This window comes from Alternaria novae-zelandiae, assembly GCF_023758075.1.
Source record: "Alternaria novae-zelandiae strain BMP 2774 chromosome Unknown scaffold_4, whole genome shotgun sequence".
Classification (NCBI taxonomy): domain Eukaryota; kingdom Fungi; phylum Ascomycota; class Dothideomycetes; order Pleosporales; family Pleosporaceae; genus Alternaria; species Alternaria novae-zelandiae.
Window position 1 is genome coordinate 590,117 of NW_026056964.1, and position 27,330 is coordinate 617,446.

The 27,330-nt window shown below is 52.8% G+C and overlaps 9 protein-coding genes across 9 annotated transcripts; 7 read left to right on the forward strand and 2 right to left on the reverse strand.

Moving 5' to 3' along the window:
- Positions 1-802: 802 nt before the first annotated feature.
- HOG1 (MAPK protein hog1) lies at positions 803-2,256 on the forward strand (the record flags this gene model as incomplete). Its single annotated transcript, XM_049396361.1, has 9 exons — positions 803-858; positions 909-956; positions 1,007-1,136; positions 1,186-1,229; positions 1,278-1,377; positions 1,427-1,783; positions 1,832-1,910; positions 1,958-2,141; positions 2,190-2,256. 9 exons carry the CDS (start codon positions 803-805, stop codon positions 2,254-2,256), a joined length of 1,065 nt encoding a protein of 354 aa, XP_049257709.1.
- Positions 2,257-2,932: 676 nt separating this feature from the next.
- On the forward strand, positions 2,933-5,275 carry J4E88_002704 (uncharacterized protein; the record flags this gene model as incomplete). The annotated part of the gene is made up of 8 exons (XM_049396362.1): positions 2,933-2,982; positions 3,104-3,454; positions 3,512-3,683; positions 3,751-3,922; positions 3,971-4,598; positions 4,655-4,694; positions 4,730-4,937; positions 4,989-5,275. 8 exons carry the CDS (start codon positions 2,933-2,935, stop codon positions 5,273-5,275), a joined length of 1,908 nt encoding a protein of 635 aa, XP_049257710.1.
- Positions 5,276-6,682: 1,407 nt separating this feature from the next.
- Positions 6,683-8,221, forward strand: J4E88_002705 (uncharacterized protein; the record flags this gene model as incomplete). The annotated part of the gene is made up of 5 exons (XM_049396363.1): positions 6,683-6,983; positions 7,033-7,118; positions 7,199-7,240; positions 7,366-7,816; positions 7,893-8,221. The coding sequence occupies 5 exons, from the start codon at positions 6,683-6,685 to the stop codon at positions 8,219-8,221; spliced, it is 1,209 nt and encodes a 402-aa protein (XP_049257711.1).
- Positions 8,222-8,540: 319 nt separating this feature from the next.
- On the reverse strand, positions 8,541-9,794 carry J4E88_002706 (uncharacterized protein; the record flags this gene model as incomplete). The annotated part of the gene is made up of 1 exon (XM_049396364.1): positions 8,541-9,794. One exon carries the CDS (start codon positions 9,792-9,794, stop codon positions 8,541-8,543), a length of 1,254 nt encoding a protein of 417 aa, XP_049257712.1.
- Positions 9,795-10,711: 917 nt separating this feature from the next.
- J4E88_002707 (uncharacterized protein) lies at positions 10,712-11,622 on the forward strand (the record flags this gene model as incomplete). Its single annotated transcript, XM_049396365.1, has 2 exons — positions 10,712-11,237; positions 11,321-11,622. The coding sequence occupies 2 exons, from the start codon at positions 10,712-10,714 to the stop codon at positions 11,620-11,622; spliced, it is 828 nt and encodes a 275-aa protein (XP_049257713.1).
- Positions 11,623-12,298: 676 nt separating this feature from the next.
- Positions 12,299-13,649, reverse strand: J4E88_002708 (uncharacterized protein; the record flags this gene model as incomplete). The annotated part of the gene is made up of 2 exons (XM_049396366.1): positions 12,299-12,323; positions 12,376-13,649. 2 exons carry the CDS (start codon positions 13,647-13,649, stop codon positions 12,299-12,301), a joined length of 1,299 nt encoding a protein of 432 aa, XP_049257714.1.
- Positions 13,650-14,248: 599 nt separating this feature from the next.
- Positions 14,249-15,238, forward strand: J4E88_002709 (uncharacterized protein; the record flags this gene model as incomplete). The annotated part of the gene is made up of 1 exon (XM_049396367.1): positions 14,249-15,238. The coding sequence occupies one exon, from the start codon at positions 14,249-14,251 to the stop codon at positions 15,236-15,238; it is 990 nt and encodes a 329-aa protein (XP_049257715.1).
- A 2,458-nt stretch (positions 15,239-17,696) lies between these two features.
- Positions 17,697-20,298, forward strand: J4E88_002710 (uncharacterized protein; the record flags this gene model as incomplete). The annotated part of the gene is made up of 3 exons (XM_049396368.1): positions 17,697-17,746; positions 17,984-20,054; positions 20,110-20,298. 3 exons carry the CDS (start codon positions 17,697-17,699, stop codon positions 20,296-20,298), a joined length of 2,310 nt encoding a protein of 769 aa, XP_049257716.1.
- A 5,698-nt stretch (positions 20,299-25,996) lies between these two features.
- J4E88_002711 (uncharacterized protein) lies at positions 25,997-27,199 on the forward strand (the record flags this gene model as incomplete). Its single annotated transcript, XM_049396369.1, has 4 exons — positions 25,997-26,045; positions 26,101-26,317; positions 26,465-26,566; positions 26,620-27,199. 4 exons carry the CDS (start codon positions 25,997-25,999, stop codon positions 27,197-27,199), a joined length of 948 nt encoding a protein of 315 aa, XP_049257717.1.
- Positions 27,200-27,330: the final 131 nt, after the last annotated feature.

The following is a 27,330-nucleotide window of genomic DNA, read 5'->3' on the forward strand; positions in this document are numbered from 1 at the left end:
AGCAGGTAAGACAGCTGCATGTCACCGTTCAGGGCAGCCAACGTAGTGCACGGGCCACCTCCCACGTGAAAGGAGGGGTGAAGGGGAGTGAATACGGAAAGAGCTTCGAGGCGGTAGTGGGGTACATGGACGAGACAGCAGATGTCGTGGTGATGGCGCATTGCAATCTTCAGCGTGTCCAGTAGAACCCGGTAAAGGCCTGCGCTAGGTGTGAAGCACAGGCTGCAATGGAAAACTCGAAAATCCATCGTGACGTCACCAGAAGAAGCCGAAACCTGTGTGAGCGACACTTGTGCGCGGGCCATGTGCATGTGTCCCTCTATCGCATTTGGTGCCTGCCCCTCGTTGTCTTCTTACCTTCACCTCTTCCTTTCCGCACTGATCTGCATCCTCGCCACGCCCTCGAGCCTCATCCTTGTGTTGCACATAGTCTGAGGTCATCCCGTCGGTGCCTCAATCCTCTCCGCCGACCCGCTTACTGTCAACATTGGTCTCCAAGCGGCAATCAGCAACCCCAACGTGTCCCAGCCGTCGACGCTCGCGACATTCCTGGTGCAAACTCTGAAGCCTTCGAAAAGGATTCCTCGGAGCCGTTGTCGCGCAAGCCCTTCGTTGCCGGACCCAGCCACCGAGCCCAATAGAACCTGCCCTGATCTAGCAGCGTCAACGTGCAACTAGAGCCCCGACGCATTCGCGACTACCCCACGGCTTCCTACTCGCCCTCTTCCACCACCACCACCCCAATTTTCGACACAGACCCGTCCTTGCGCCTGTCGCATCATCATAATCACCTTCCTTCACCATGGCGGAATTCGTACGCGCCCAGATTTTTGGCACCACTTTCGAGATTACCAGCAGGTGCGGATATACCCCACATTGCGTTTTCTGGCACAACTGACACCGACCAGGTACACCGACCTGCAGCCCGTGGGCATGGGCGCCTTTGGTCTCGTCTGGTACGACCTCCACACCACCAGACTCGAATTGATTGTTGACTCCGGCGCAGCTCAGCCAAGGACCAGCTTACTAGCCAGGCGGTGGCCATCAAGAAGATCATGAAGCCCTTCAGCACTCCGGTCCTGTCGAAGCGGACATACCGCGAGCTGAAGCTTCTGAAGCATCTTCGACACGAGAATGTGGGCAATGCAGCAGCCAGTCCCCAGCGAAAACTCTAACACTCTCCAGATCATCAGCCTGAGCGACATCTTCATCTCTCCCCTCGAGGATATGTAGGCAGTCACATCACCGCCAACCCGAGCAAGCACTAATCTGCCCAGCTACTTCGTCACCGAGCTCCTCGGAACCGATCTCCACCGCCTGCTCACCTCCAGACCGCTGGAGAAGCAGTTCATCCAATACTTCCTGTACCAGATTTTGGTGGGTGGCAAAATTCCAACCATGCAAGAAAATGCGCTGACCTGAAAAGCGTGGTCTGAAATACGTCCACTCCGCTGGTGTCGTGCACCGCGACTTGAAGCCCAGCAACATCCTCGTCAACGAGAACTGCGATCTCAAGATTTGCGACTTCGGTCTCGCCCGTATACAGGACCCTCAGATGACGGGTTACGTCTCTACCCGATACTACCGAGCGCCTGAGATCATGCTCACATGGCAAAAGTACGACGTCGAGGTTGATATCTGGAGTGCGGGCTGCATCTTCGCTGAGATGCTCGAGGGCAAGCCGCTCTTCCCCGGCAAGGACCACGTGAACCAGTTCTCCATCATCACCGAGCTTCTGGGTACTCCCCCAGACGATGTGATCCAGACCATTTGCAGTGAAAACGTAAGTAGATGCACAAAACCTTGGAAGCAACTTTGCTGATTTCCGCAGACACTGCGATTCGTCCAGTCACTTCCCAAGCGCGAACGACAACCCCTCTCCAACAAGTTCAAGAACGCCGAGCCTCAAGGTCAGTTTGCAGCTTCAATGAAGAGAGCGTGGACTGACATTATCTAGCCGTCGATCTCCTAGAGAACATGTTGGTCTTTGACCCGAAGAAGCGTGTGCGAGCGGAGCAGGCCCTTGCCCACCCATACCTCGCTCCATACCACGACCCGACTGATGAGCCAGTCGCGGAGGAGAAGTTCGACTGGTCGTTCAACGACGCAGATCTACCCGTCGACACCTGGAAAATCATGATGTACGTGTACTCCCAGTGCATCACGTAAACGGAGCTAACACAACACAGGTACTCTGAAATCCTGGACTACCACAACGTAGATGCGGCGGCACAGGAGGAGAACAACGGCAGCTAAATACACATAATGTCTACCAATCTCGAGCTACAACAATTTTCAGTCTCCACGACAACAAAGTATGCAGTTGCCGAGGCTCGACGTATCATCTGCCTGGCGCAGGCGGAGTTGCTGTTCCCAATGATTCCCAAGGTCTCGTCTGTTGGACCTATGTGACATGAAGGTGCGCGGTAGATGGGGCATGGGCTTGTCTTTGTCATTTGGATCGCCATGGCTGGTACACGAAAGGAATGTTATGGAGGAATTGAAGGCTATGGTCGACCTAGGTAGGAATGTGAAATCATATTATCAAACATACGTTATTCTTCACTTTGACTCATGAACATGTCTGATTATATTGTATTTCAATGCGATGACAGCATTCGTCGCTAACGGGCCTGGCATCGCAGGTACTCAAGATAAAGACTGCATGATGTAAAGGGGAGATCAGAAAGTCCTCCAGATCTTCTCTGGTATCCGTGGCGGAGGATCTCGGGCGTACTCCCAAACCCGGGAACGGGTGGAGATCGCCGAGGCTTTCCACTAGCGCCATAAGGCTGATTGAGGGACCGCTGTTTCGTCACCGCTCTGAGCGCGTCCGCAACGACTCGAGGACGCGAGCCTGGCCCCTATGGCCCTACAACATTTGTTTGTATTTAAACTGAATGCTATGCGATAGCACTTCTATCGCACGACAATGGCGACTCTCAACCCACTTGTCTGCGTCGTGGACTTCCACCATGCGCGGTAAGCTTCTCCTTTACCAGTAGAGGTGTGAGTACAGAAAGAGACGGAGGAAGGATACTGGGCAACTTACGATACCTTTGTGGCTATCTGATGCGAATGAATCGCTGACTATTCAACGCAGAGGCCCAGAAGTGGAAACATGGCTCGGGGCAGAAGAGGGAACCGACCCAGCAGTAGACAACGACTGGTCGCTGCTGCCCTTCATGGCCCTGAGCGATGGCGCGCATGCCTCTGCCGAAGACTACTCGTACTTTACGCTCCGCCGCGCTCAGACCCCGACCTCACCCGCTACCTCACTCTTCGGAATATCGTGTACGCGACAGCTCGACGCAAGCAAGCTTATCGATCGGCCGGCTGAAGTTACAAGGAGTACGGTGCAAAAGGCTGTCGTTGTCATCAGCGATAGCCCACAGCACTTTGGGGCCATAAAAGCGCAGCTGGGCGTTGTCACCCAGCTGTGGTTCAATCAGAAGTACGTCAGGCTCTCATAGTGCAAGTCGAGGATGACGTGGAACTCACAATTCTTCAGAGACTTCACCGATATCGAGATATTGGAGCGCTTTACGGAAAGTCTACCCCAACTGCTTAAGAATCAGGAGGGGCAGCAGGACCATTACTTCGGTATTTCTCTGCGCGAGTTAATCCACGAGTTCAAATGGCAGACTTTGGTTCTTTTCAAATGCGCGCTACTTCAACCGAAGGTATGTTTCAACCTCTTGAAGCCGACATAGTGTGGCACGAGCATACAAGGTTACTGACGAAATGCAGGTCCTCTTCTTCGGCTCCCATTGCGAACGATTATGCATGATGCAATTTGCTCTTATTTCACTGATACCCGGCCTTATTCGCCACCTACAAGATGCTGCTGACCCTAAGTTCAATTCGTGTGAGGAAAAGTGTGTCATGCCCACTTCATTAAAGACATCGGAGCGCGCTTCCTGTCAGTGCATGTTCTCACCAATAGAAGCAATATACTGACAAGATTCAGTGTTGGCATACATGGGTCTCCCGCTCCAACTCTTCGGTACAGGCTCGCTGTTTGGACCATACACACCGCTTCAGCAGCTTGATATACTTGCAGACCAAGATACCAAGTCCTACATCGTCGGCTCTACGAACTCGCTGCTGCTTCAGCAAAGAGATCGATACAGCGATATCCTCATCAACCTCGATGACCACACCGTAAACATCACCTCAGCTGCACTCCGACAAGCATCGATCTTGTCGACGCCGGACCGGAGATGGATGGACTTCTTGACACAGACGATCAACGATACCTGGGATGAGGCAGATCCAGCGCGGCCCAAGGATCACGGATACGCCGGCAGCGAGGAGTTCATTCGCATGCAATTCGAAGAGTACCTGCTCGCAATGCTCAGCTCCGTCAAGTACAAGCTTTACATGGAAAAGAACGCACACAAGGAGAACTTGATTTCTGAAGTAGAAGGAGACCCAGCGAGCGAGTTCTCAAATGAGTGGGTACACGCCTGGATGCAGACTGAGAACTTCCGCATCTGGAATAAGTTTACCGATTCTCACCTTTTCGACATCGTTGATCCCAAACACCCCTGCTCTGGCGGTCTCTCAATGGAAGACGTTCAACGCCGACTAGCACAGTACGTTTCTGCATTCTTTCCATATCCCCACCAGCCCGACTAAAGCACTCACTTAGTCTGTTCTCCAACACAACCTTCCAAGCCGTATCTCTTGGCGTATGTGTGCTGATGCTCGCTTGGCGATTAGGCAGGTAGCAGAAATGCATCTCGACGAACGATTAGAAAAGTCTCGGGAGGTCTTGGGAAAACAGCTTGCAGTGGGCCAACAGAAGGTCAGCTCTGCATACAACCGCCTGTGGGCGGAGATGGAAGGCATGCGCGAGGCACAGAGGAAGAGAGCCGAGGAAGCGCGACTACAGGCTGAGAAAGAAGGGAGGCCCATCGATGATGCAAAGAAGTGTAAGTAAGACAACTCGCTTTGCACGCACACCAATGCTAATGACCAAATAGGGAAAGCACCTCAAGCCCCCGACCTCACGAACGCAAAAGCCAGCGCGGGCGCATACTTCTCCAGCTGGGGCACCTGGGCGAGCGAGAAGAGGAAGGGATGGGGCACAAAGACACCCGTATCTTCGCCTCCGCCGGGTGATCTCAAGAGAGCGGAAGACTTCAAGAGAGACAAGGAGGCGGTTGTTGGTGATACCCCGGCTAGTCCGCCGCCGCCGGATGTCAAGAGGAGAAGCTTGTTCTTTGATGCAGACGCAGAGAACGGTAAGGAGGGTGTTGGGAAGGAATGAAAGAGTAACGACTAAGGCACAGGTGATACTAGTGTTTGCACAGTTATAAGAGCGGCAATTTGATGCAGCGATCTATAGCGTTCGTTTCGGCGAAGTAAATATATGGTATCTCGCTTGTTCTGGTGTGTATCTGAACGGATTGGCTAGTCCTTGGATCTTGAGACTCTGTTTACATCGTTCACTATATCCATAGGCATCTAATGTGTAAGAAAGCAGATGCATTAGCCGTGTATCTATCGTACGTGCTCATTGTTGGTGGAGAAGGGCAGTTTAGTCATTAGCGTCTTGGCCATCTCGTGCCTCGTCAGACGTCCGATTGTCACCACTCTTCCTTCTCCTCCAACTTCGAATCTGTCGCTGCGATAGTAATCGCCCCTCATGATATTGCCAAATCCTCTCTCTTGTCTCGTCAGTCGCTTAGCCATGCTCGTCTTACTCGAACAAGAACTTATAATGCTATTGATCTTTCGGGCACGGAAGTTGTACTGAAGACTAACATGCAGTTTGATACAGTATGGCGGTCCTTAAAGGTAGGTGCATTCTTCTCATTTCATTCTTATCGCATCCTAGTTACCTTGCATTGCGTCTTCCTTTTCTCCCGTCTTTCTTCATGGAGTGTTGTGCTTTGCAGGCTCCGGAGCGGAGATTGTTCCATACCAGCAGGATGTGGCCAGGCCTGGCGAATTAGACTAATCCACTTGACTGTCCATGTCCAAGCGTTCTACTCATGTGCGCCGTATCACTGGCTTGCATACTGAGGATGCTCATTGAGGACATGCGGTGTGTGCGTTTGTTCTTGCTCCGGCTTCGGTGGCCACTTCGACCATCCAGGCCATGGCGGCTACGAAGCAAGATCGCGATGCACTCAAGTGCAAGTGCAGTACTCGATGCAACCTTTTCCTGCCACAGTCGTGTCGCAATTGGCACAAGCATTCATACTACTCACCATCTCACTTCCCTCCAAAACCATGGCAACGCCGCCGGGTGTTTGGGCAACGCCGGCATCGCATCCAAACGTAAACAGCTACCGATACGTTCTGCGACACTTTTGATGTTCTCGCTTGCCAACATACCCGTCCTCTCGCTCCCGGTGAACCCCGATTCGGCCTCTGGACTGTGTTCACCGCCCGCGCTCCCGCTCCTCACCACGCGTCTCTTGTTTTGATAAACGCCTCTCACGTTCACCGTTGTCAACAAAGCTGCCTGGAGCACGCGAGACGCGCCTTGGGCCCGAGCTTAAGCTGCTTAAATCTCTGCTATATAAAGGCTTGCTCCCCGCGTCTCCCTCTACCTCCTCACCCCACCCCACTCTTGAGTTGACATTTCGTCTACTTTGATCAAAGCTTTGCCTTTGACAGCTTCCATCTTCCTTGCTTCTACCCATACTTTGAGATACTTGACCTTACGATGTCCGGCACAACAACCTCTCTGTTCGGGGGCGATGCGCCATCCGCCTCCGAGAACAACGACGTAGCGTCGACAGTCCAGATTCCCAGCACTCAGGATCCTAACCTCCCTAATGCTGCTGCATCTGCTTTCGAAATTGGTGCCCTGGCATTAGCCGTCAAAGCCATTGCCGATACTGCTAGAGTTGCGCACAACGCACAACTCGACGCCGGTAAAGCTGCGCAGGCCGCCCGAGTCGAAGCCATCATCGCTAGGAAGGCCAAAGAGGCCGCAGCAGCGCTCTTCACTAGCCAACTCAAAGGTAAGTCCAAGCCAAATTCAACAGTTTCAGGTTATGCTAACAGCTTCAGCTTTCGTTGAGAGTTTCGGGGAGGAACTCAAGAAGCACGGATTGTCCATTGATCGTCAGATCTCTTACATCTCAGATGCCCCCGACGTATGCTGACATGTACAGATCTCGGCATCAACCCTTGCACTTGGCTTGCTACCATGTTGCTCCCCTCTAATAATGAAAAGGCCGCCAATACCGCTGACGCTGCCGCTACCACCGCCACCGAAGTAAGTTCATCAGTTCTTTCTTCATCTTCTTTTCCTTCTCCTACCATCTTCATTTCTCTTTTCTCGTTCATCCATTCGTATCCTCCCTCGTTTTTCCGATGAATATGAATTCACCACGAATTTAGGGTGTCTTGAGCCTCCCCTTTGAGGTGTTTGGCGAGATCGGTATTCATCTCAGCGTCACGGACCTCAACGAGATGCGTCTTGTCAACAAGCGCATGAAGGAGGCTGTGGCATTCCCATACGGTAAGAAGATTTTTGTTACTGAGAACATCGTTATCTTTCCTACGTTTGCAAGCGTTTCAGCGTTCTTGGTTGGGCTTGGGTTGGATGGTGCGTATCCTGGGACGGTTCGAACAATCACCTTGGTTGGCGAGGGACCGACAACCCCGGAGCTCGGCTACAACTACGCTTGGGAAAATCTCCACATTCTCAAGTTCCCCGGCATGCCAGAGCCAACCGAAGACCAGTTGTATGAGGATGAAGAGATCTTGGAGTTCGCCAACGATGAGCACAAACACTGGAGCCGGGCCAACGAGTCATTCTGTCACACTGGTGCATACCGTACCATGCTCAGTAAGTCTCTCCCCGTCTAAAATGCTACAAAGTGTACCCGGACTACGCAAGAGCAATACAGCTAAATTCTGAACAGGCCTTGTACTCGCCAAGCTGCCCAACTTGAAGACGATTCAGGTTCGCAAGCTGTACCCCGGCGAGCACATCCCTGGTTGGGCCGGCCCGGAGGCGTTGTCGAAGATGTCGTCGTACCATCCATGGACTCCAGTCAACGAGATATACTATGGTGGTTGGAAGTACGACGAGGTACACAAGCGTGTCACGATGTGGATAGACGAGTACGGTGAAGAGATGGAGGAGGACGATGCTGGCCCCCAGGCGGGTTTCGAGGAGGATCTGTTCGCTGCCATGGCGTTGTCTGGCACTCAGGCTCAGGTCTTCGAGATGCATAAGGAGTTGGACTGATTTGAGACGGATATGGGTACTACTGGTAACTGGGGTGTAATGGTTTGAGATGGTTTGAGATGACACGGACATGACTGCTGCATCTACCTGATAGCTGGTCAGGATGGCATAATACGATGAAATTTGCCCAAAATATCTGAAATCTGAGTGATTTATGATGCCTACATCACATCAAGGCAGTTTGTACACAACCCTGATATACAGGCCAGGTGTATTTCAATACCTCTTGACCTCACTCTGCGCGACCGCAGATCTCATCGAATACCTCCTGGCCTCCATATGAAAATTTCCGCGACCTTCAAAAATGTATTGAAGCACATCAGCCCTCACCGAAAACAAAGGCCTTCCAATTGCTCCCCAGCCTCTTCACACCCTCCTCCAACCCCCATCCTTTGATCCCACATATTCTCCGTATGATATCTTCCAACCTCCTATCCATCTCATCCCCCGCAGTATGCAAATCACTCTCCACCAACAACATATCATCCGGTACCATCTTAATAATATCCTGAAAAGCCTGCGGCGTTTCCTCCTCGTCGAGTACATCCGACAGGTTAATCGCCGTACTAAACGAAGCAAAGATCTTACAAGGAATCTCAGGGCGCAGATACTGCGCAAAATTTGAGGGCGAACCAGAATATGAATGTAGACATATGCGCGGCGGGTACGGTTTTGGGCTGTCGTCTTTTGCAGCAGCAGCACCATCATCGCCATCACCCACCTCATCAGCCTCCAGCGCCGCCTCCGCACCCGGATGATCCCTCCCCCTCTTCTTCCTCTCCCTCTTACTCAAAACCAGCCTCTCGCACCCCCTCCACGTCTCAGCCAGCACCTCCAACACCAGCCCATGAGCCTGCACCCCATGCACACTAACCGCCCTGCCCATCTCCGCCGCAAGATCAAGCTGTTTTCTAAAAACAACCTTCTGGTGCGCAGGACTACAGCGGAAAGGCGTCAGCCGCCTTCCTTCGCGGCCTCCAGGCGTGAGATTACTGTTGCGCTTTGCCCACAGATCGGGGTTGCCGGTCCAGGACTCTGGGATGCGGAAGGAGCGGTCGAGTCCGATTTCGCCGATTAGCGCGAAGGGGTGCTGGAGGAGGTGTTGGCGTGTGAGGGCGAGGAAGGAGGAGAAGGGTGTTGGGTCGGGGAGGGAGGCGTAGGTTTGGAGGTCTTCTGGGCTGGGGTCTGCGCGGTGGGGTTGTAGGACGGATTGGTAGTGGGAGATTTTTGCTTGGCCGGTTAGGGGACCTTGGTCTTGTTGTTCATCTTCGCCTTTGGAGTCGGGCTCGGGGATGTACATTTGATACGAGAACCAAGGATGCCAGCCGAAGCAGGGGACGATGCATTCTTCTTTTGTCCATTGGGATGGGTTGGCCGATCGGATGCTGTGCTTATTTGCGGTGGCTAAGACGAGTTCTTGGTCTTCCGCTCTGGTTGCCATTACGGTGAGGATGCGCGCTTTCATGTTTTGGATGGTTTCGATGCTCGACATGGTGTCTGTGGGGTGGCAGTGTGCGTCGTAGACTCCGAGGTGCCATGGGAAGGGCTCGTCCTTGTTGGATTGTGTTGACATCTTGTGTCGATGACAGAAGAACTTCTGGATCAAAATGTGTAGAGAATTGGAATACTCTGTGTCGTCGCATGAAGCAAATCTACATTATGACGTGCATGTGAGGCTACTCGGGTGATCCCTGTCGGGCAACGCGCTTTCCGGATTACCCCACGACCCCACCATCAATTGCTGCATGCCAGCTTCCGACAGCTCTACAATGCCATATAACCCGCTAGTATGATCCCTTACAGCACTTAATCTAGTCCTCTGACCTGTCCTGAGTCGTATTCAGCTTGCCTACCCCAGTCTAGGACCTCGGCAACTACCAGTACTGGCGAAACCTCGGAAGAGCCAACCTCATACCATTTGCTACTTACGGATACATGCGCATGCGCACATGCATAGTACAAAGAGCCGTCTTCCTGGGTCCATCAGGCAGACGAGAATCCACTTTTTACATGGAGCTGTCAGCCCAATAGCAAACGCCACATTCCGCGCTACCTCGTACGCGACTTAGACGCGAAATGTATTGAGCTGTCACTTTACGCCCTGGACTACGATCGAGGCTGAATCAGGTGTCTCACCTCAATCAAATGCCATCGAGACCCACCCGTGAAGGGATTGCGAGCAGCTTGTCTGCCTGATCTTATTCAATGGCCGAGGATGTACTTTCTCCGCATTAGTTAACCCCTCACTAGATACGCCCGTTCGCTTGATGGTGACTTGGGCAGTCTAGTATATGTACTTGTCTTACTATCACTTCGACTTTACTTCTACTTGTCATTATTCTTCTTTCTCTTCTTCTTCGTTTCCACTTCAAGTCTCTTCCTCTTCCTACAATACACCGGCTGTCCCACAGCCAACACAGATAACCAAAACTGTCGTCACCCACTACCCTCACCCCAACCTCAAACAAATCCACCACTACACTCCCCACGATGCCACCCCGCCTACAAAACAAAATCGCCGTAATAACCGGCTCCTCCTCAGGCATCGGCCGCGCCACAGCCCTAGCCTTCGCCTCAGAAGGCGCCTCCCTAATCTGCTCCGACATCACCGAAACGCCGCGTTCAGAATACGCCACAGACACCTCCCCCAGCAGCACCACCGTCGCCGCCGCCCACGCCCTCGGCGCAAAAGCCCTCTTCGTAAAATGCGACACCACCTCCTCGACCGACATCCAAGCCCTGATCCAGACCGCAGTGCAAGAGTACGGCAGAATCGACATTATGGTTAACAACGCGGGTATTAGCGTGGAGACGGGTGAGCATGGCAGTCGGCCGGTGTGGGAATACGAAGAAGCGGCTTTTGAGCGGACGGTCGATGTTAATATCAAGGGTGTTTTCTTGGGCACGAAGTATGCGAGTAGGCAGATGGTGGGGCAGGAACCGGGGGAGAGGGGGGATAGAGGCTGGATTGTTAATTTGAGTAGTGTTTATGGGTTGAGGGGGACGTCGGGGATTTGTAAGTTCTTTCGTTCTATTTTCGTTCTTGTTGAACACGCGATGTTGAGTCTTTGAGAAATTGGAAAACTGACATTCTACTAGCGGGCTACGCGGCCTCCAAACACGCCGTCATGGGTCTCACAAAGGCTGCTGCGTTGGACTGCGCGCCCTACCGTATCCATGTCAACGCACTCTGTCCGGGTTATACAGCTACGGCCTTCATCTCCTCGCTACTTACACCCGAAGCCGCAGATTCGAAGAAAGAGGTCGAGACGAGACATCCGTTTGGCGGGCTGGGTACGCCGCAGGATATTGCGAGGGCGGCGGTCTTCTTGGCTAGTGAGGATGCGGCGTGGGTTACTGGGATTGGGCTGCCGGTTGATGGGGGATTTAGCTGTATGTGAGGTGCCGTGAAGTGGAGTTATGGGCGAATGGACGGGGTTGGTCGACTCGGTTCTGGACATTTCGTGCATCTTGCTTGGACTGGCATTGTATTCATGCATCCATCGTCGTGAAGAAAGAAGTAGCGTTGGGAATATGGGGACTACGATCTGGTGGGGAACATACATTCTTCATGGGATGAGTGTTTGACCTGTTTCATTGATTTTGTGGATTATACTAATCACTCTGTACTATGCTATTGCCTCTAGGCCGTCCCAAGTCCTCAAAACAACACCCTATGTACACCCAGTCAACGTAAAAGTGACACACGAAGAAAGCCCCAAAGTGTATAAGAAAAAAAAAGAGAAGAACAACTGGTTTGGGGAAATCGTCGATTGAGGGAAAATGCAAGGACAAGGAGACCCAAAACGCCGCAGCTATGCATAGCTTTCAAGAGTAAAAGGACCGAACGGAGGGGGTGCGAGAACGGAGTCGACTAGGAAAACGGAGAGAGTGCGAATGGAGAGGGTATCGCCGCCGGGGGGAAAAGGCCGACATGTGTAAGAGGTGGTCGTGCTCCTTGGTACTATGCAAAAGGTGGATCAGTCAAGCTGAAGGGTCGGAACGTAGTGTGGGGATATAGGTGGCGTGGTGGAAGGGCCGAGGGAGTGTGGGAGAATGTATGAGGTGTTTGAGGCACTACCTCGCTACACGGTGGATCAACCTGTGGTGGGTTAGTAAAGAACACGGTCATGTCGTCGTCGAGGAAGACTTACCTCAGAGTGCTGATGGAGAAAGTGGCAATCCATGCAAGCAGCGCAATCAAAAGTGTCGCTGTCAAGCCCTTTTGCCTCTCACAAATGCTCTGCCGATACGGACACGCATTTGTCCGGTCTGATTCAACGCATGCCCATTTGTCATCCGTCAGGGCCTGGAAAGCCAAACTAAGGTTCGCCGACTCGAAGACGATAAAGGCCAGATCGAGGAAAATCAGCGACATTTTGGCATTGGGCGAGCGTAGGCCGAGGGGCTTAGATGTGTATTCGTCGTAGGTGATGTAGATGGTGTATAGGACGGCTACGATGTCGACGAGTATGGCCATCCAGGTAGACGAGTTGTTGCTGCAGCCGTTGTTGTCCGAGTGGCGGTAGATGGAGCAGGCGAGGGAGAGGGCGAGGATGGAGAAGACGAGGACAATGGCGCGGACCAAGGCGGGAACCATGGGGTGGTTCATGATGGTGTTGTGGAAGCGCATCAGGCGGCGCTTCCTCTTCTCCGAGGTGAAGAGCCAGAAGCCCTTGATGTGCTCGTCGCCGAGGCCGTTGTCGATGGGCTCCCACTTCTGCTCGAGATCGGGCATGTTCTCCTTGAGCCAGTCATCGTCGACGATCTGGCCGCGCGAGGAGATGGGGCGGTCGTGGTTGGAGGCCTGGGTGAACTGCTTCCACTTGGGTGCGCTGTCACTGACGGGCGTCGAGAGGGTCACGGGGGCGCCCTCGCGAGCATGGTCGAACTTGCGGCCTGGCACGCTGGACTTGGGCGTCGGGCAGAAGTTGTGGTTGGCATGGCGGACGTTGGTGGGCGTGCGTGGTAGGAGGAGTGAGGAGGCGTCGACATTCTCGTCTTCGTCGTCGGCGGACTGGACCCAGGGCGGTAGTGAGCGGACGGCACGCTGCCTCTCCCTGTTCTCCGCGCTCGCGGTTATGCTCCGATTAGAGGACGCCAGCGTGCGAGGAGTGCTGGATATCGACTGCGAGTGGCTCTTGCGGACGGGGGGCAGGCCGTCGTGACTGTCCTTGGAGTTGCCGGAGACGGCGCTGACTCGCGACTGGGGGCGCTGGGTCGAGGTGAGGGACGAGGCGGTCGGGGGCGGAATGGGCGAGGGCAGCAGGCGGTGGCCGTTGGAGTGGGACGAGTTCAGCGTCGAGGCCTGCGAGGTCTGGCTGCTCCCCTGGGCGGCGGCGTCGGGGCGGAGGTGCCCATTGCTGCTGCTGGTGGTACCATGGCCCGGGTCGCTCTTTCGGGGCTCAACCATGGGCGTGCTGGTCATTCTCTGGGGAGATGTGAGGGGCTTCCTCGTCGCACCACCAAGCACCAGCCGGTGTGTCGCGCCTGCCTGCACGCAGCAAGCTTTGAGGGCTTGGCAGTGAATCAGCACCGGGGGAGATTACGTGGGAGCAAAGTAGACAAGTCGCAACGACACCATGTCCGGCTTAGGAAGTGACGGGGCGCAGTGCAACAGTGCGGGTAAACAAGACAAGGAAACAGCGAACGACGAGATGGTTAGAGTTTGGTGGTGCGCCTGGGGGTGGTGGAGTGTTGGGTGCGTGCGCGTGTTGGCGTCGTAGGGGAGATTGCTTGTTCGTCGATCAGGGAAACAGGGATTGCGCGCTGGCAGCATGCTTAGCCAGGAAAACAGCCTGGGGTGAGGTCATGGGTCCGCAGTAGCCCGTCGTCAAATTCCGACGACACGACACCCAGCTAGCGATTTCGGTGCCTTGGTCTCTACGCGACTCGACCTGCGTCATGTCTCGCACACCTGCCGCGAGAGTTTGTTAAATCGCGATTAAATACGCGCAGCATTGCGCTTACCTAACCACCAAGGCCCTCTGCCCCACGACCCCACGGTCCTCCTCCTACGACCCCACGATGCGTCTCTTCCTGCTGCCCATATCCACGCGTCGCTCCCTCATCTACTGCGAGAAGCTGCACGAAAAGGCCCCCAAGGACCGCTCCTACTATGACAAGATCACCATAAAGGCCAATGAGACGTGGGTCGCCTGGGAGAAAGACGAAAAGGCCATCTGGGACTGGAAGAAGAAAGTCACCTTCTACGGCAACCACGCCCTGAAGCGCATACCCTACGAGGAATGGGGGCTCAAGACCATACCCGCCCTCACGGCGAAGCGGAGACAGGACATTGTAGACGGCAAGGCAAAATATGAGGTCCTGTTCCCTGGAAAGTACCTGCCGCAAGAGAGAGTGTCGGGGCTGCTGGAGAAGCTGGCAAAAGAGAGGCAGAACATGCACCGGACCAAACTGATCTGGAGCGTCGTCATCATGCCCTTCACCGCGCCCTTCATGCTCGTCCCCGTCATTCCCAACCTGCCCTTCTTCTACGTCCTCTACCGAGCATGGAGTCACTGGAAGGCCTTCAGCGGCTCCAAGCACCTCGAATTCCTCCTCAAGCACAACCTCCCTACCCCTGCGCCATCGGGCACGCTCGACCAAGTCTACACAGCCGGACTCATGTACCCAACCCGCGCACTCTCGCGTGCTGCTCCCGACCCAACCCCACAACAGGCCCAGCAGGTCGCCAATGTCGTGCACCAGCAGACCAACAACGAGACCGAAGACGTCATGGTCCTGCAACGGTGGAACGGAAAACTCATCGCCGAGCAATTCGACCTGCCCGACATGGAGGTTGAGATTGAGCGTGCTGTCGAGCAGGTCGAGAACGCCATCAAGTCGAAGGAGAAGAGGATGGAGGAGAAGCTGGAGCAAGAGAAGGCTGCTGGGGGTAACGGCACAAGGGCAAAAGACGCATTGCATGAGGAGATCCTGGAGAAAATACACGACAAAGCTGAAGATGTCGCTGAAGAGGGCAAGAAGGAGGCGAAACGAGCTGCCAAGTCATGATCCCATTTCATGTCCCAGCGAAGTACGATATCATGGTTCAAGATTCATAAACAGCATGGGCGTTGGAGGCTATGTATGTACTATACCACATAGAGTGTCAGCATCTGTATGATTGGATGCTTTACGAACATAACGATATAAGATCAATCTCTTCGTTGACAGACTGGTGAAGTGGTAGCCGGGAGGCTTTTGTTACATCAGCCGCCACAAGAAGTCTCTCGACAAGACACCAAAGGCCTCCAGGCTACATCATCATCCGTCATTCTGAGCTCACGGAGCGACTTGTCATCATCCAAGCACCTTCTAATCTCTCACAACTCACTCCTCTCCCCCCTACAAAACCTCTCCAGCCTCTCCCTCCCCCACGTCACCGGCCCTCCCACCCCATACAACGGATCCCTCTCCAACCACCCCACGCCCTTCACCTTCTCCGCCATCCCCTCCTCCCCCTCCTTCCCATAACACATATCCCACCCACACCCCTCTGGATAACTCCCCACCATCATAAACCCACCCTCCTTATCCTCCACCAACCTATGCCCCACCCCCGCCGGCACAACCACCGCGTCCCCAGCTTTCACCTCTGTTTCCACCCGCCCTGGATTGGATTTCCCGCCGAAGAGTAATAGCGCTCGGCCGTGGAAGATGCAGAGGACTTCGTGGGTGGTGCTGTGGTAGTGCGTTGTGGTGTACATTGTGTAGCGCCACTGGGGAGTGAGGTTGTTGGCAAGGAGGTGGGATTCGAGGGTTGAGGGTGGGGTGGAGGAAGGGAAGGCGGAGTGGTAGATGTAGAGGGGGTGGTTGTGGGGGGTTGTGTTGGGGATTAGGGAGTGGGCGGGGATGTAGTGGGCTGACAGGCGGAGGGAGGTGAGGGGGGTTAGGTTTAGAGAGGGCATTTTGGGGAGTTGTTTTCAAGATTAATTGCTAGATCTTTTAGTTCAGTTGTTCTGACGTAGGATACGTTGGTAAGGAGCAAGACTGCTATCTCAACTTCTGATATAAGATTGTATCTGATGATCCTACCAATACGTCATCGATCAAAAAGCCGGGATGAATTCGCGAGCAACGTCTATTATTTTGCCATTGTGGATCCAGTGTTCTATTCTGAGCAGACACTTATCTCTCCGCAGTGGAAGTTCTAAGTTCGTAGCTGAAGTTCCTAGAGTGACCATCACTATCATTTGCCACCAGTACCTAGGTAGTGTAGAGTTCACCATGGACAAGCGAAGATAGTATCGCGTGGGGAGCCAACCTAAAAGGCCTTTTTGGATAGCTCCTAATGATAAATGTAATATGGCATGATCTCCAATGAGACCAAATCACAGGAAAATACCTAGGTACCTAGGTAGTGAGGAGCCAACCTAAAAGGTCTTTTTTGGATCCCTCCTAATAAGAAATGCAATGTTGCGAGATGTCTACAAAATCTAAATCACGCGAACATAGTAAGCAGCTGACAAAAAACCTTTTGGGATCCCTCCTAACGAGAAAGGTAATGTTGCGAAATCTCCAGCGAGTCCAAATCACACGAAGATGGGGATGAGCGGTACTGCAGGCGCAAATGACATCAAGTGAGGACCTGCCCTAAAAAGACCTTTTAGGGGGGCCACCTAAAAGGTCTTTTTAGGGTCCTCCTAGGTAAAAGTGCCACATTGTAAGGTCCCTTATATACACCTACTGCTGCATCACAGCGAATATAAGGTGTTTGGGAAATACACCTACATTGAGATCACTATATAGAGTTACTAGACCGCGTTTTGTTGCCCTGCTCTGCATCAACATTCCACCATAATAGTAAGGTCCCTTATGAGCTGGGACCCCACGAATATAGTAATGAGCGGTACTGCAGCAGCGTGAGATGTCCTCAAGTATTGCCACTTAGGTGTGGAACCGTCATTACTACGACCAACAACATAATCCGCTTATCCAACACGAACAAGAGAGGGTTTGCGAAAGAATTACAATGCTGGCAATGTTCGCTGTTAAGGATTCTGCTGCCTTCGCCATGAGCACTGTGGAGGCTAGTGCAAGGCTGCGTGAACGGGACCCTTGTAAAACGCCAAGACCCAAGCTCGGTGCTGCCTGAACTGTATGAACCGACAACGACGTGACTCTAAACGTCGCCGCCTTGCTCGTCCGGCACCTTCACTTTTCTCTCCTCCCTCCCCTCCGTGTGTCGCCTAACTTGACGGCGCATACCAAAACCCGCGGAAATCGACCGCTCGGTACATCTTAAGCCCTCCCCGCCCGCTACCATTACTCCCCACCACTTCACCGCGCCCTCCACCGAACCCGCCTTTATCACCATCCACCCTTGTGAAAGGACACCAAACAAGCGCGCTCTCCGGTGTTGCTTGACAATCCGCTTGTCTGTGACACGGCGGTTCCGACAATAAAGTTCCTCACGCGCAAGAAGTCGCCTCAGAAAAGTGCCCAAGAGCACGCGACGACACAACCCACCATGTCTTCCAGTATGCCACCCGTCCCGGCCAAGGACGATGTCAACGCCACGTAAGTCATTCTCTATCACTCCTAGCATCTTCTTCTATCTAGCAGTGCAGCTTGCGGAGTTCTGGACGGGTTGCAGTGACGTCTCGAATGGCGGGTCTGGTGTCCGCCGCGTTCAGCTCGTGAGAAAGCTGCGCCGCTATGAGCGCAGGCGGAGACAGCCATGACAGGACAAGCTATACTAAAGCGACCCCAACCCGAAGATGACGTAGAGCTCGACCAGCCGCTAACAGCTCACAGATGGAAGTACCTCGAAGCCGGTGTCGACAAGATCATGACCAACCTGCGCGAAGGTGTCGACATGAAGACGTACATGGGTCTCTACACCGCCATCCACAACTTCTGTACTGCCCAAAAAGCTGTCGCCGGCTCCTCGTTCCACGCCGCCAACAACCGCGGAGGTGCCCATCTCCTCGGAGAGGACCTCTACCAGCACCTGATCGAATACCTGAAGGCGCATCTCTCCGAAGTCCAGGCGGCTTCGCGGCAACATGTCGACGAGGCGCTCCTCCACTTCTATATCAAGGAGTGGAACCGCTACACGACAGCTGGCCAGTACAACAACCATCTCTTCCGGTACTTAAACCGTCATTGGGTCAAGCGTGAGATGGACGAGGGAAAGAAGCACATCTACGACATCTACACACTGCATCTAGTGCGCTGGAAGGAGGACATGTTCACGGGCAGCCAAGAGAGCGTCATGCGCTCGGTCCTGAAGCTGGTGGAGAAGCAGCGAAATGGCGAGACTATCGAGCAGTCGCAGATCAAGTCGGTCGTCGACTCTTTCGTATCGCTGGGTCTGGACGAGGCCGACAGCTCCAAGTCCACCCTGGATGTCTACAAGGAATACTTCGAGAAGCCCTTCCTAGAGGCCACCGCCCAATACTACGACAACGAGTCCAAGCAGTTTCTCGCAGAAAACAGCGTGGTTGAATACATGAAGAAGGCAGAGATCCGCCTGGAAGAGGAGAAGGAGCGCGTCCCACTTTACCTGCTCAACGAGATCATGTCTCCTTTGATGCGGACATGCGAACAGTCGCTCATCACAAGCCACTCGCAAGCGCTTCGCGAGGAGTTCCAGATCCTTCTCGACCACGACAAGGAGGAGGACCTAGGCCGCATGTACAAACTGCTTGCCCGCATTCCTGAGGGTCTTGATCCTCTGCGTCTTCGGTTCGAGAACCACGTCCGCAAGGCGGGGTTGGCTGCAGTTGACAAGATCGCACAAGATGGAGACAGCCTGGAGCCAAAGGTGTACGTCGAGGCCCTTCTTGAGGTCCACACCCAGTACCAGGCGCTCGTCAACAAGGCGTTCAACGGAGAGTCAGAGTTCGTTCGCTCGTTAGATAACGCCTGCCGCGAGTTCGTCAACAGAAACAAGATCTGCAAATCTGGTTCCAACAAGTCGCCTGAGCTCCTCGCAAAGTACACCGATACTCTGCTGAAGCGCTCCAACGCCAAGATGAGCGAAGAGGACGACATGGAGAAACTCCTGACACAGATCATGACTGTCTTCAAGTACATCGAAGACAAGGACGTGTTCCAGAAGTTCTACTCGCGTATGTTGGCCAAGCGTCTCGTCCAGACTACTTCCGCCTCAGACGACGCCGAGACCAGCATGATCTCGAAGCTGAAGGAGGCCTGTGGTTTCGAATACACCAACAAGCTACAACGCATGTTCCAGGATATGCAGATTTCCAAGGATCTCAACACCGCGTTCAAGGAGTGGCAGTCAAACAACTTGGACGAGTCAGACATGAAGACCAACGTCGATGCCTCATACCACATTCTCGGTACCGGTTTCTGGCCTCTAAACCCACCCACCACACCGTTTACCCCACCGCAACTCATCGTCCAGACCTACGACCGCTTCTCTCGCTTCTACAACCACAAGCACCAAGGTCGTAAGCTTACCTGGTTATGGCAGCTGTGCAAGGGTGAGGTCAAGGCCAACTACTGCAAGGTCGCGAACCTGAAGACTTCACCAACATTCCAGGTCTCGACGTACCAGATGGCCATCATGTTGCTGTTCAACGACAGTGACACCGTCACCTACGACGACATTGCCGAGTCCACCAAGCTGAACAAGGAGACTCTTGATCCCAGTTTGGGTGTCTTCATCAAGGCCAAGGTTCTGCTCGCCCAACCCGAGGGCGCAAAGCCTGAGTCTGGTACCTCCTACAAACTCAACACCGGCTTCAAGACCAAGAAGGTGAAGATGAACTTGAACATTGGTATCAAGTCTGAGCAAAAGGCCGAGGCGGAGGATACGCACAAGACGATTGAGGAGGACCGCAAGCTACTCATTCAGGTATGTATTCATCACTCTTATCTCCGCACGTTACAGCATGCTAACATATCAACAGTCGGCCATCGTGCGTATCATGAAGTCCCGCAAGAAGATGAAGCACCAGCAGCTCGTCTCAGAGACCATCCAGCAGATCAAGACCCGATTCATGCCCCGCGTCCCCGACATCAAGAAGTGCATAGACATCCTGCTCGAGAAGGAATACCTGGAGCGTCTGGAGGCAGACGAGCTCGGCTACTTGGCCTAGCCGGTTAGTCCCGATCCGATACGTAGCTTCCGGTGGATATCTTGAGTAATGATTAATGGGGTTTTCATCATCATGGGTTGGGTTTTCGTCTTACATCATCGCCCCCTCCCACATTTCTTCGATGCGTATCATTTGGGCGTTTTCCTGGCATGGCCAGCCGGAGTTAGGGAAACTACTGTGTGGGAAATGGCGAAAGGGATGGTGCGACTTTTGGCAAGGGAGATGTTACGCGCGGATGAGGTGCGTTAGGTATCTATCCCTTTTCTTGAATGATAGATGGGAGTATAAAAGCCAGACATGGTTTATTAAAAGGAGATTGTGATCTTGATGTCTACTTGCTGTACGTGCCTACATGCCCGCCTTCGTGCCTCGTCTCGCATTTGATTATAGCCTGAAGAGCCATTGTCCGCTCATTAGACACCTTCACCGCCGTCTCTTGCATCGCTCCCCCTATTCCTCATCTTCTTATACATCCATACACCTAGCTCAATTGGACCGTGTATCAACAAAGGTGACCATTCTAAGTTTTCAGCCTGGTCAGATTTGTGTGTCGAATATGTAGTACTTCGAGCGCTGGATGTCGTCCCGTAGCTTTGGCTCGCGTCTGTCGATGCGGCCCCTGGGGGCCTGGGAATGAGGGGTGTTGTGCTGGTCGCCGTATCCGGTCGCTGAGAGGCTGTAGTAGCAGTAGCGCTTAGCGTTGACGTCGATGCATCTGGCGGTTGCAGGGTTGTATTGGTCGTGGAGCTTGTGCCTGGTGTTGGCTCTGCGTGTGGATGATCTGGCGATGCCGAAGGAGTTTCGCTTGCTGTGGCTTCATCTGGTGGTGTAGCCTCGTCTGGTGCTGCCGTCTCATATGACACTGTCGTATCAGCTGGTACACCATGGCTCGGTGAAATGGTCACTACAACAACTGGTGTTGAGGATGTGTTCTGATCTGCCGCGGCGCTCTCTTGGGAAACGCCGTCTATGGCTGTTTCCGTCGTCGCACTTGATCCTGCATCGGCCTGTGCCGATTTTTTCCTCATACTAGCAAGCCAAGACTTGGCCAAGTACCGTGTTGCTACATATGTCTTGAGTTCTACGCTCAAGAGGAACACTATCGGCCATGCCAACATCAACCATACGAACGGTATTATGGCAATGTTGACATAGCCAGACGCTTGGAACTTGAAGAGGCCACACATCTTTCCTTTCGCCTCATCAGGTAGCGTATCAGTATACGTCGGATTGTCGTGGTCTTCCGCACTTGCAATACTCCAAGCGTCGAACTGGGCTCTTGCAAGAGATGATTTGAACAAGTGCTCAGCCTCATGCTGCCAATGGTCATCAGGCAGTGGCATGGATCGAGATTGGCCGACTCGTTCTTGGGCCAACAGTCCACTACCGAGACGAAGTTTTATGGCGTCGTAGGTATTCGAGCTCTTCAATGCGTACTTCAAGAGCCAGTAGGATGGTGTAGTGTACCCGCCATCCGGTACCGCATCATTTGCATGCCAACATGGCGACCCCGAAGGTGCACAGAAGATGGTCTCATCAATACAGGCGAAGGCTCTTGCTTTTGGCTGGGAGTTGTAGTAGTAATCGCTTTGATCACCATGGTACCGGAAGGCTTTATCGGCTTTGAAGATTGGGTCGTAACTTGGTTTAGTGTAAAGAATACGTAAGGTTGTCACGAAAAAGAGACTCAAAGTCTTGGTTATGTCTTGCAGTAGCCCTGTCGTGTTCAGGTATTTTGAAGGCTGATAGAAGTCGCAAGCCGTGTCGAGTAACGATGTGGCGTAGGTACTATAAGTTTCTTAGGCACGTTTAATAGCAGCCAGAGGTCTCGCCTCCAAACTTACTCGACTTTGTAAACAGGCGCTTGCCATTCAAATGGATGGCCAGTCATACGCAAAGTGTATTTTGAAAGTAGCACTTTTTCTGAGCAATTTTTGGTGTCCCAGAGCTGTCCATAGAGGTATCTGTATCCAGACTCGTTTGTCCTGCTGTTGGTGAAGTGTTCCACGAAAGGCCAATCTGCACTCAGTGGTGCACATGTTGTCTTGCGTCTGAACTTGTGCATAGACTCCTCGTTAATACCAAGTACTCCTGAATCAACCAAATTTGTGTCAAAGGTGATGGCCGCGCCGGGTTGGTAGCGCCCAACACAGATTTCGGTGTGCTGAAAAGGGCAGGTGTCCTCCCGCCTGTCATACCCGATGGACGAATTGTAGAAGAAGTCGCACTTGGTGGCTTTGACTTTGGTGTCAGGGTCATAGCAATCCTGCGCATAGGCGGCTGCCCGCCGTTCTCTTCCCACCATCAGTATATCTGCACGTACAGCGTCCTCTTCACCTCCTTTCTTGTTGTCATACTCGTAGAGACCACAGACATCTGACTTCAACAACGCAGATCTGCTTCTTGCAACGTTGTCGGTCAACACTGTCCCCACAATGGATTGATACAATACCAACAAGACGGATGCAAGAAGAAAGGAGCGAAAGAAGCGATGTCGAGCTTCCCAGGAAGGTTCTTGGGCGATTATGGAGGACGCCAAATACTTCCATCCGCCCTCCGTACTAATGGCAGTATTCACAGTACCGGTCGGAACAAGGCGGCAGGCAGCTTCATCGTCGCGAGTATTTGGCGTCTTTGCTGGCGAGCGGTAGTATTTGACACACGATATCGTACTGATTACAATTCGCAGGACGTAGGGTGACGCCAGGGTAAGGCTGATAGCAATGCCGACTTTGAACCATTGCGCTGCCCGCCAGGAATCGTGTTGCAACGTCTGAAAGCCTACCGTCCTATTAGTACATGATTCCCAAAGTCGAGCGCACACTCACTGTGTCCCTCGCTATGATCCCTCCATCGTCCCGTCTGCGGCATGCTCAGAAGCGACATTAGTAAATATGCAGTATGGTGGTTCGGCTCGTGAAATCAAAGTTGTTCAGTGGTGCCCTGGGCTCCAGACGCATCAGCCTCAGGTGGACGGGCGTGAGGAACGACACGATTTATCAGAACAACAGAATCTGTGCTGCAAGTTGTGAGTGATAGGAACCGCTCCTACCATGAATGCTGAGCAACTCAATAAACGTTCGCTTCATTCGAGTTGCACAGTCTCTTAGGTCGCTTCGACTTGAGCTCGTTGTCAACGTTTGTATCCGGGGCGTACTGCGAGCATGAATCTCGAAAACGCCGGCGAGGCACATCCATGCACTTAGGCTGAATGCTGACAACAATGGTCGCGCGCATTCTTGTCAGGCTACGCTAACCACTTGGATTGGTTCAGACGTGCATGACGGGGGCGTTTTCCTACGAATAAGATACGGCCTGTCTCATTGGCAACACGGGACAACACTCGTAGGAGCAACCGAGGAGACCGCATGACGCATGCGCTCATTAAGTGCAGAAATGTCCAGGCGTATTTCAGGTTGACTTAATAGTAAGAACTGCGGATAGACATGTCGAGTTAGTGAATGAGTTACCGTCAATGTCGCGGCGAGTGGACATACCTTATCTTTACGACACCGCATGTCCGACAAAGCGCGGACCGCAGTCCTTCAGCCTTTGGTTTTTCTGCAAGCGCGATTGCCTCCCGCCACGTACGCCGCGTACCCGCCAAACGATATAACGAGGCGCGCCCCGAGCTAGACTCCGCTACTGCATACGATGGAAACACACGTCCCCTGGAAGTGGTACGAACCACACAAGCGATTCTACAAGTACGATGCTTCTGGTAATATTGTATGGTTGGAACCAAGCCAGACTAAGGATAGCGGAGATGAGGGTCCTTGGCCAGATTGGGAGTATTCCTACAGCTATAGTCGTTACTACAGGTACGAGTATGGTGATGACAACACCATTCTCCAAACTCTTTGGAGCCGTCCAGGTCCACCGGAAGAAGCCCAAGCCGATATCAGATCAGGGCGCTGCTCAGAGTGGATCTGGTCGCCTCACTACAACAGCTATCACAAGCTCATGTACGGGAAAGAGGATATTGTTCTCAACACAATATGGGAACCAACGTCAATAAAGGACGCAGAGATGCTCATAAATAGTGCAAAAAGAGCCGTACATTTTGCATACCGCGGTAACGGATATCTTACAACGAGTTATCACATACCGCCTCAGTGAGTTTTTGGCGTCATGGCCAAGTGTGATATGCTGACACCATCGCAAGATACCGCACGTTGGAGAGCGATAAAGACCGGCAACGGGATGACCGGAACGACCGTAACCGGCATGAAAGGAGCGGCTACAGAGATAGCGATCCTTCGGGTGGGAGACAGCCTCCTGATGACGGAGACCAGCCAGACCACGGCGACGATACGCAATCAAACCCTGGGAGCTCCTATGGCCAATATCCCCCATATGCTTCCACGTATTACGCGCCACCCGCGTATCTCAAGGCTCAGCATCCAATTATCTGGCAATAACTCGAGAGTGGCGGAAAGGGAGCTCGATCGTCTCTCACATGCGGAATCTGCGAAAATGGCGTCGCGTCCACCAGATCTCCTTGCGACAGGGCCGCGTTGGTAATGGCTTGCGGTTCCCGTCGCGGTCGGATGAGGGTAAAGAGTGATCCACATAACCCACTCTGTCGCATTGTCGTACCATGGAGATTGTTGCCGCTGTTTGCGATGATAGAATGATGGTGTTAGATCGCGTCGTGAACATGCCGGAGGCAGGAGACAAGAGGCAGTCGCGTGTTCGGTGCGATGCCGAACGCGTAACCTTCCTTACGTCATCATCTTGACGCGTCAACGTAGCCAATATGAGCTGCACCTTCTGAGCGTCTGCTTTTGATTGTACACACGACCCTTGAAACTGTACATACAAACGCGACGCGATCACTAGCCGGTTGTACTGTTATCGATCACAAAATGTTCACGCGTTCCTCGAAAGCCTCGGGAGCACATGCAACGCGTGTATCTGCCCAAAGTCCCTCGCAAGCATGTCATTTATACTTTGATCCAGCAGAAAACTAGATAGAGGATACTAAGTCGACTAGAAGCTCTTCGCTATGTTTCTTATACTACTACTACTACTACGTCTATTCTAGCCTATTCTAACTTTAATATTTAAGTATATAGGCTATCTTTTTTCTTCTATAAAGTAGAACTATAGTTTAGTTAATAGTACTTTAGGTATATATTCTTATAAACTATAAAGCTCTTTTAGCTATATTATAGTTATATAAGTAGTAGCTAGTATAAAAGTAATACGCTAGACTAATCTTTTTTCTATTATATTACTTTAATTATAACTTTTACTAATTACACTGTCTTGCTAATTAATAACAACGTCGCTAACAGCGATGTTTCTTATATTAACTTAGCTCCCACGACATCTAAAAGCATACCTATGGCATTACGCGATCTGGTAGAGCTTGCGAGCCCCGGAACACACACCCTCACAAGAAGCGTGACACCAAGTGCTCAACTTCGTTAGTATTCTCACGGCCTTGATGATAGGCCGCCGAGGCGGTTTTGGTTGCATGTCAGGCCGCCTGCTGCGCCCTTCTCAAGGTTTACCACTTCGGGCCTAGCGTTTCCCGTTTCGGAAACCCAAGACTTCCGCACGCGTGGCTACGAGGTAGGGCCTTATAGAGAAGTTTCTCTTGAAGATGGCAAAGTTGAACCATAAGTAATACTGCTCGCAGTTCATGCTGCGCAATCTGCAAGTCGACCATTCTAGACCTACGTTCTAGAAGATGACTGCCGTAACCACGACCTTGGCCGAGGACGATCGGAGTGCTGCTAGTAAGTACTCCGAGCACTGGACGGTCATACCAGAGTACTAACTATCCAGCCGCAGACACAGATGCCTCCTCTCTGGTGCACGTTGAGCCCACCGCGGAGAATGCCGACCTCTACACCATGGATCTCCCAGAGTACACTCAACAGGTCGCGGGCGGAGAAATCTCGGTAGATGCGGAGTCGACACAAAACGAAAAGCAGCACAACCAAGACCAGTCACCAGCATACGATCCACTCCCAAGCCCAGAACCACGGAGTCTTCAAGAAGAGCACAGGTATGACATGCGACAGGATGTTAGCGACCAAGACAACCCATCGCATACACGTTCATCAAACCCTCCAGCCTTGACACACGACTCCACAGAAGCTGATGCAACGGTGAGCCTTGCTGGCGTACGAGCATGTAGCATCCTCCACGATAGACCAGCAGTATGGCTTGTAAAGCGGAAGAGCCTGGCCCTGTCACCGCTTGCGGCTGCGGTGCTCACTAAAGAGGGTCTCCTTCAACCCAAAGACTTGCATCTGTAGGTACGTTCGCCATGCAGCAAACGTCGACTAGCACTGATACCCAATACAGCATATCTCAATACTCAGACATGAAGCACGACCCCACCGACCCGGTATCCGCTGCTTTTCTCACTACCTACGACGTGGTAAGCGGAATCATGCTGGGTCTCATAGCAGGACCCGTCGAATTGGGAAAACAAACAACACCACTGCTACTGCAGCGCGAGATAAGACGCAAAGAGAAGCGCGACGGGACTGCTAGCCCATCAAGTCCTCTAGACACCAAAGACTCGCCTCATGCGGCACGCCAGGTAGCCCTCGGTACTGCCAAAGGATTCGGACGCATCATCACCACCAGTCTGAAGAGTCCAGCGATTGTCATGCATGGTATTACTCGAGGTTTCCATAACCTTCCCAAAGCGTATGGTGAGGAGGTACGGCAGTATGAGAATGTGACTGGGTTGAGGAGTGGACTGCTGGTCAGCTTCAAGAGCTTTGGTTACGGACTAAGTGATGGCATAAGGGATCTTATAATTAAACCCATCGATGGTGCGGAGAAGAATGGTGTCCTGGGTTTTGCTGCTGGATGTGCGACTGGCGTTATGAATGCGGCCTTTAAGCCTGCTGCTGGTAAGTGGCCTTTATTATAGATGACGACTGGTTGGCTGACTGAATCTAGGCGCGTGCGGGCTTGTCGGGTACTCATCGGTTGGAGTATATAAATCGATCCGCGACATCGGTTCGGTAAAGAAGGAAGATCCAATACATGTGGTGCAAAGGC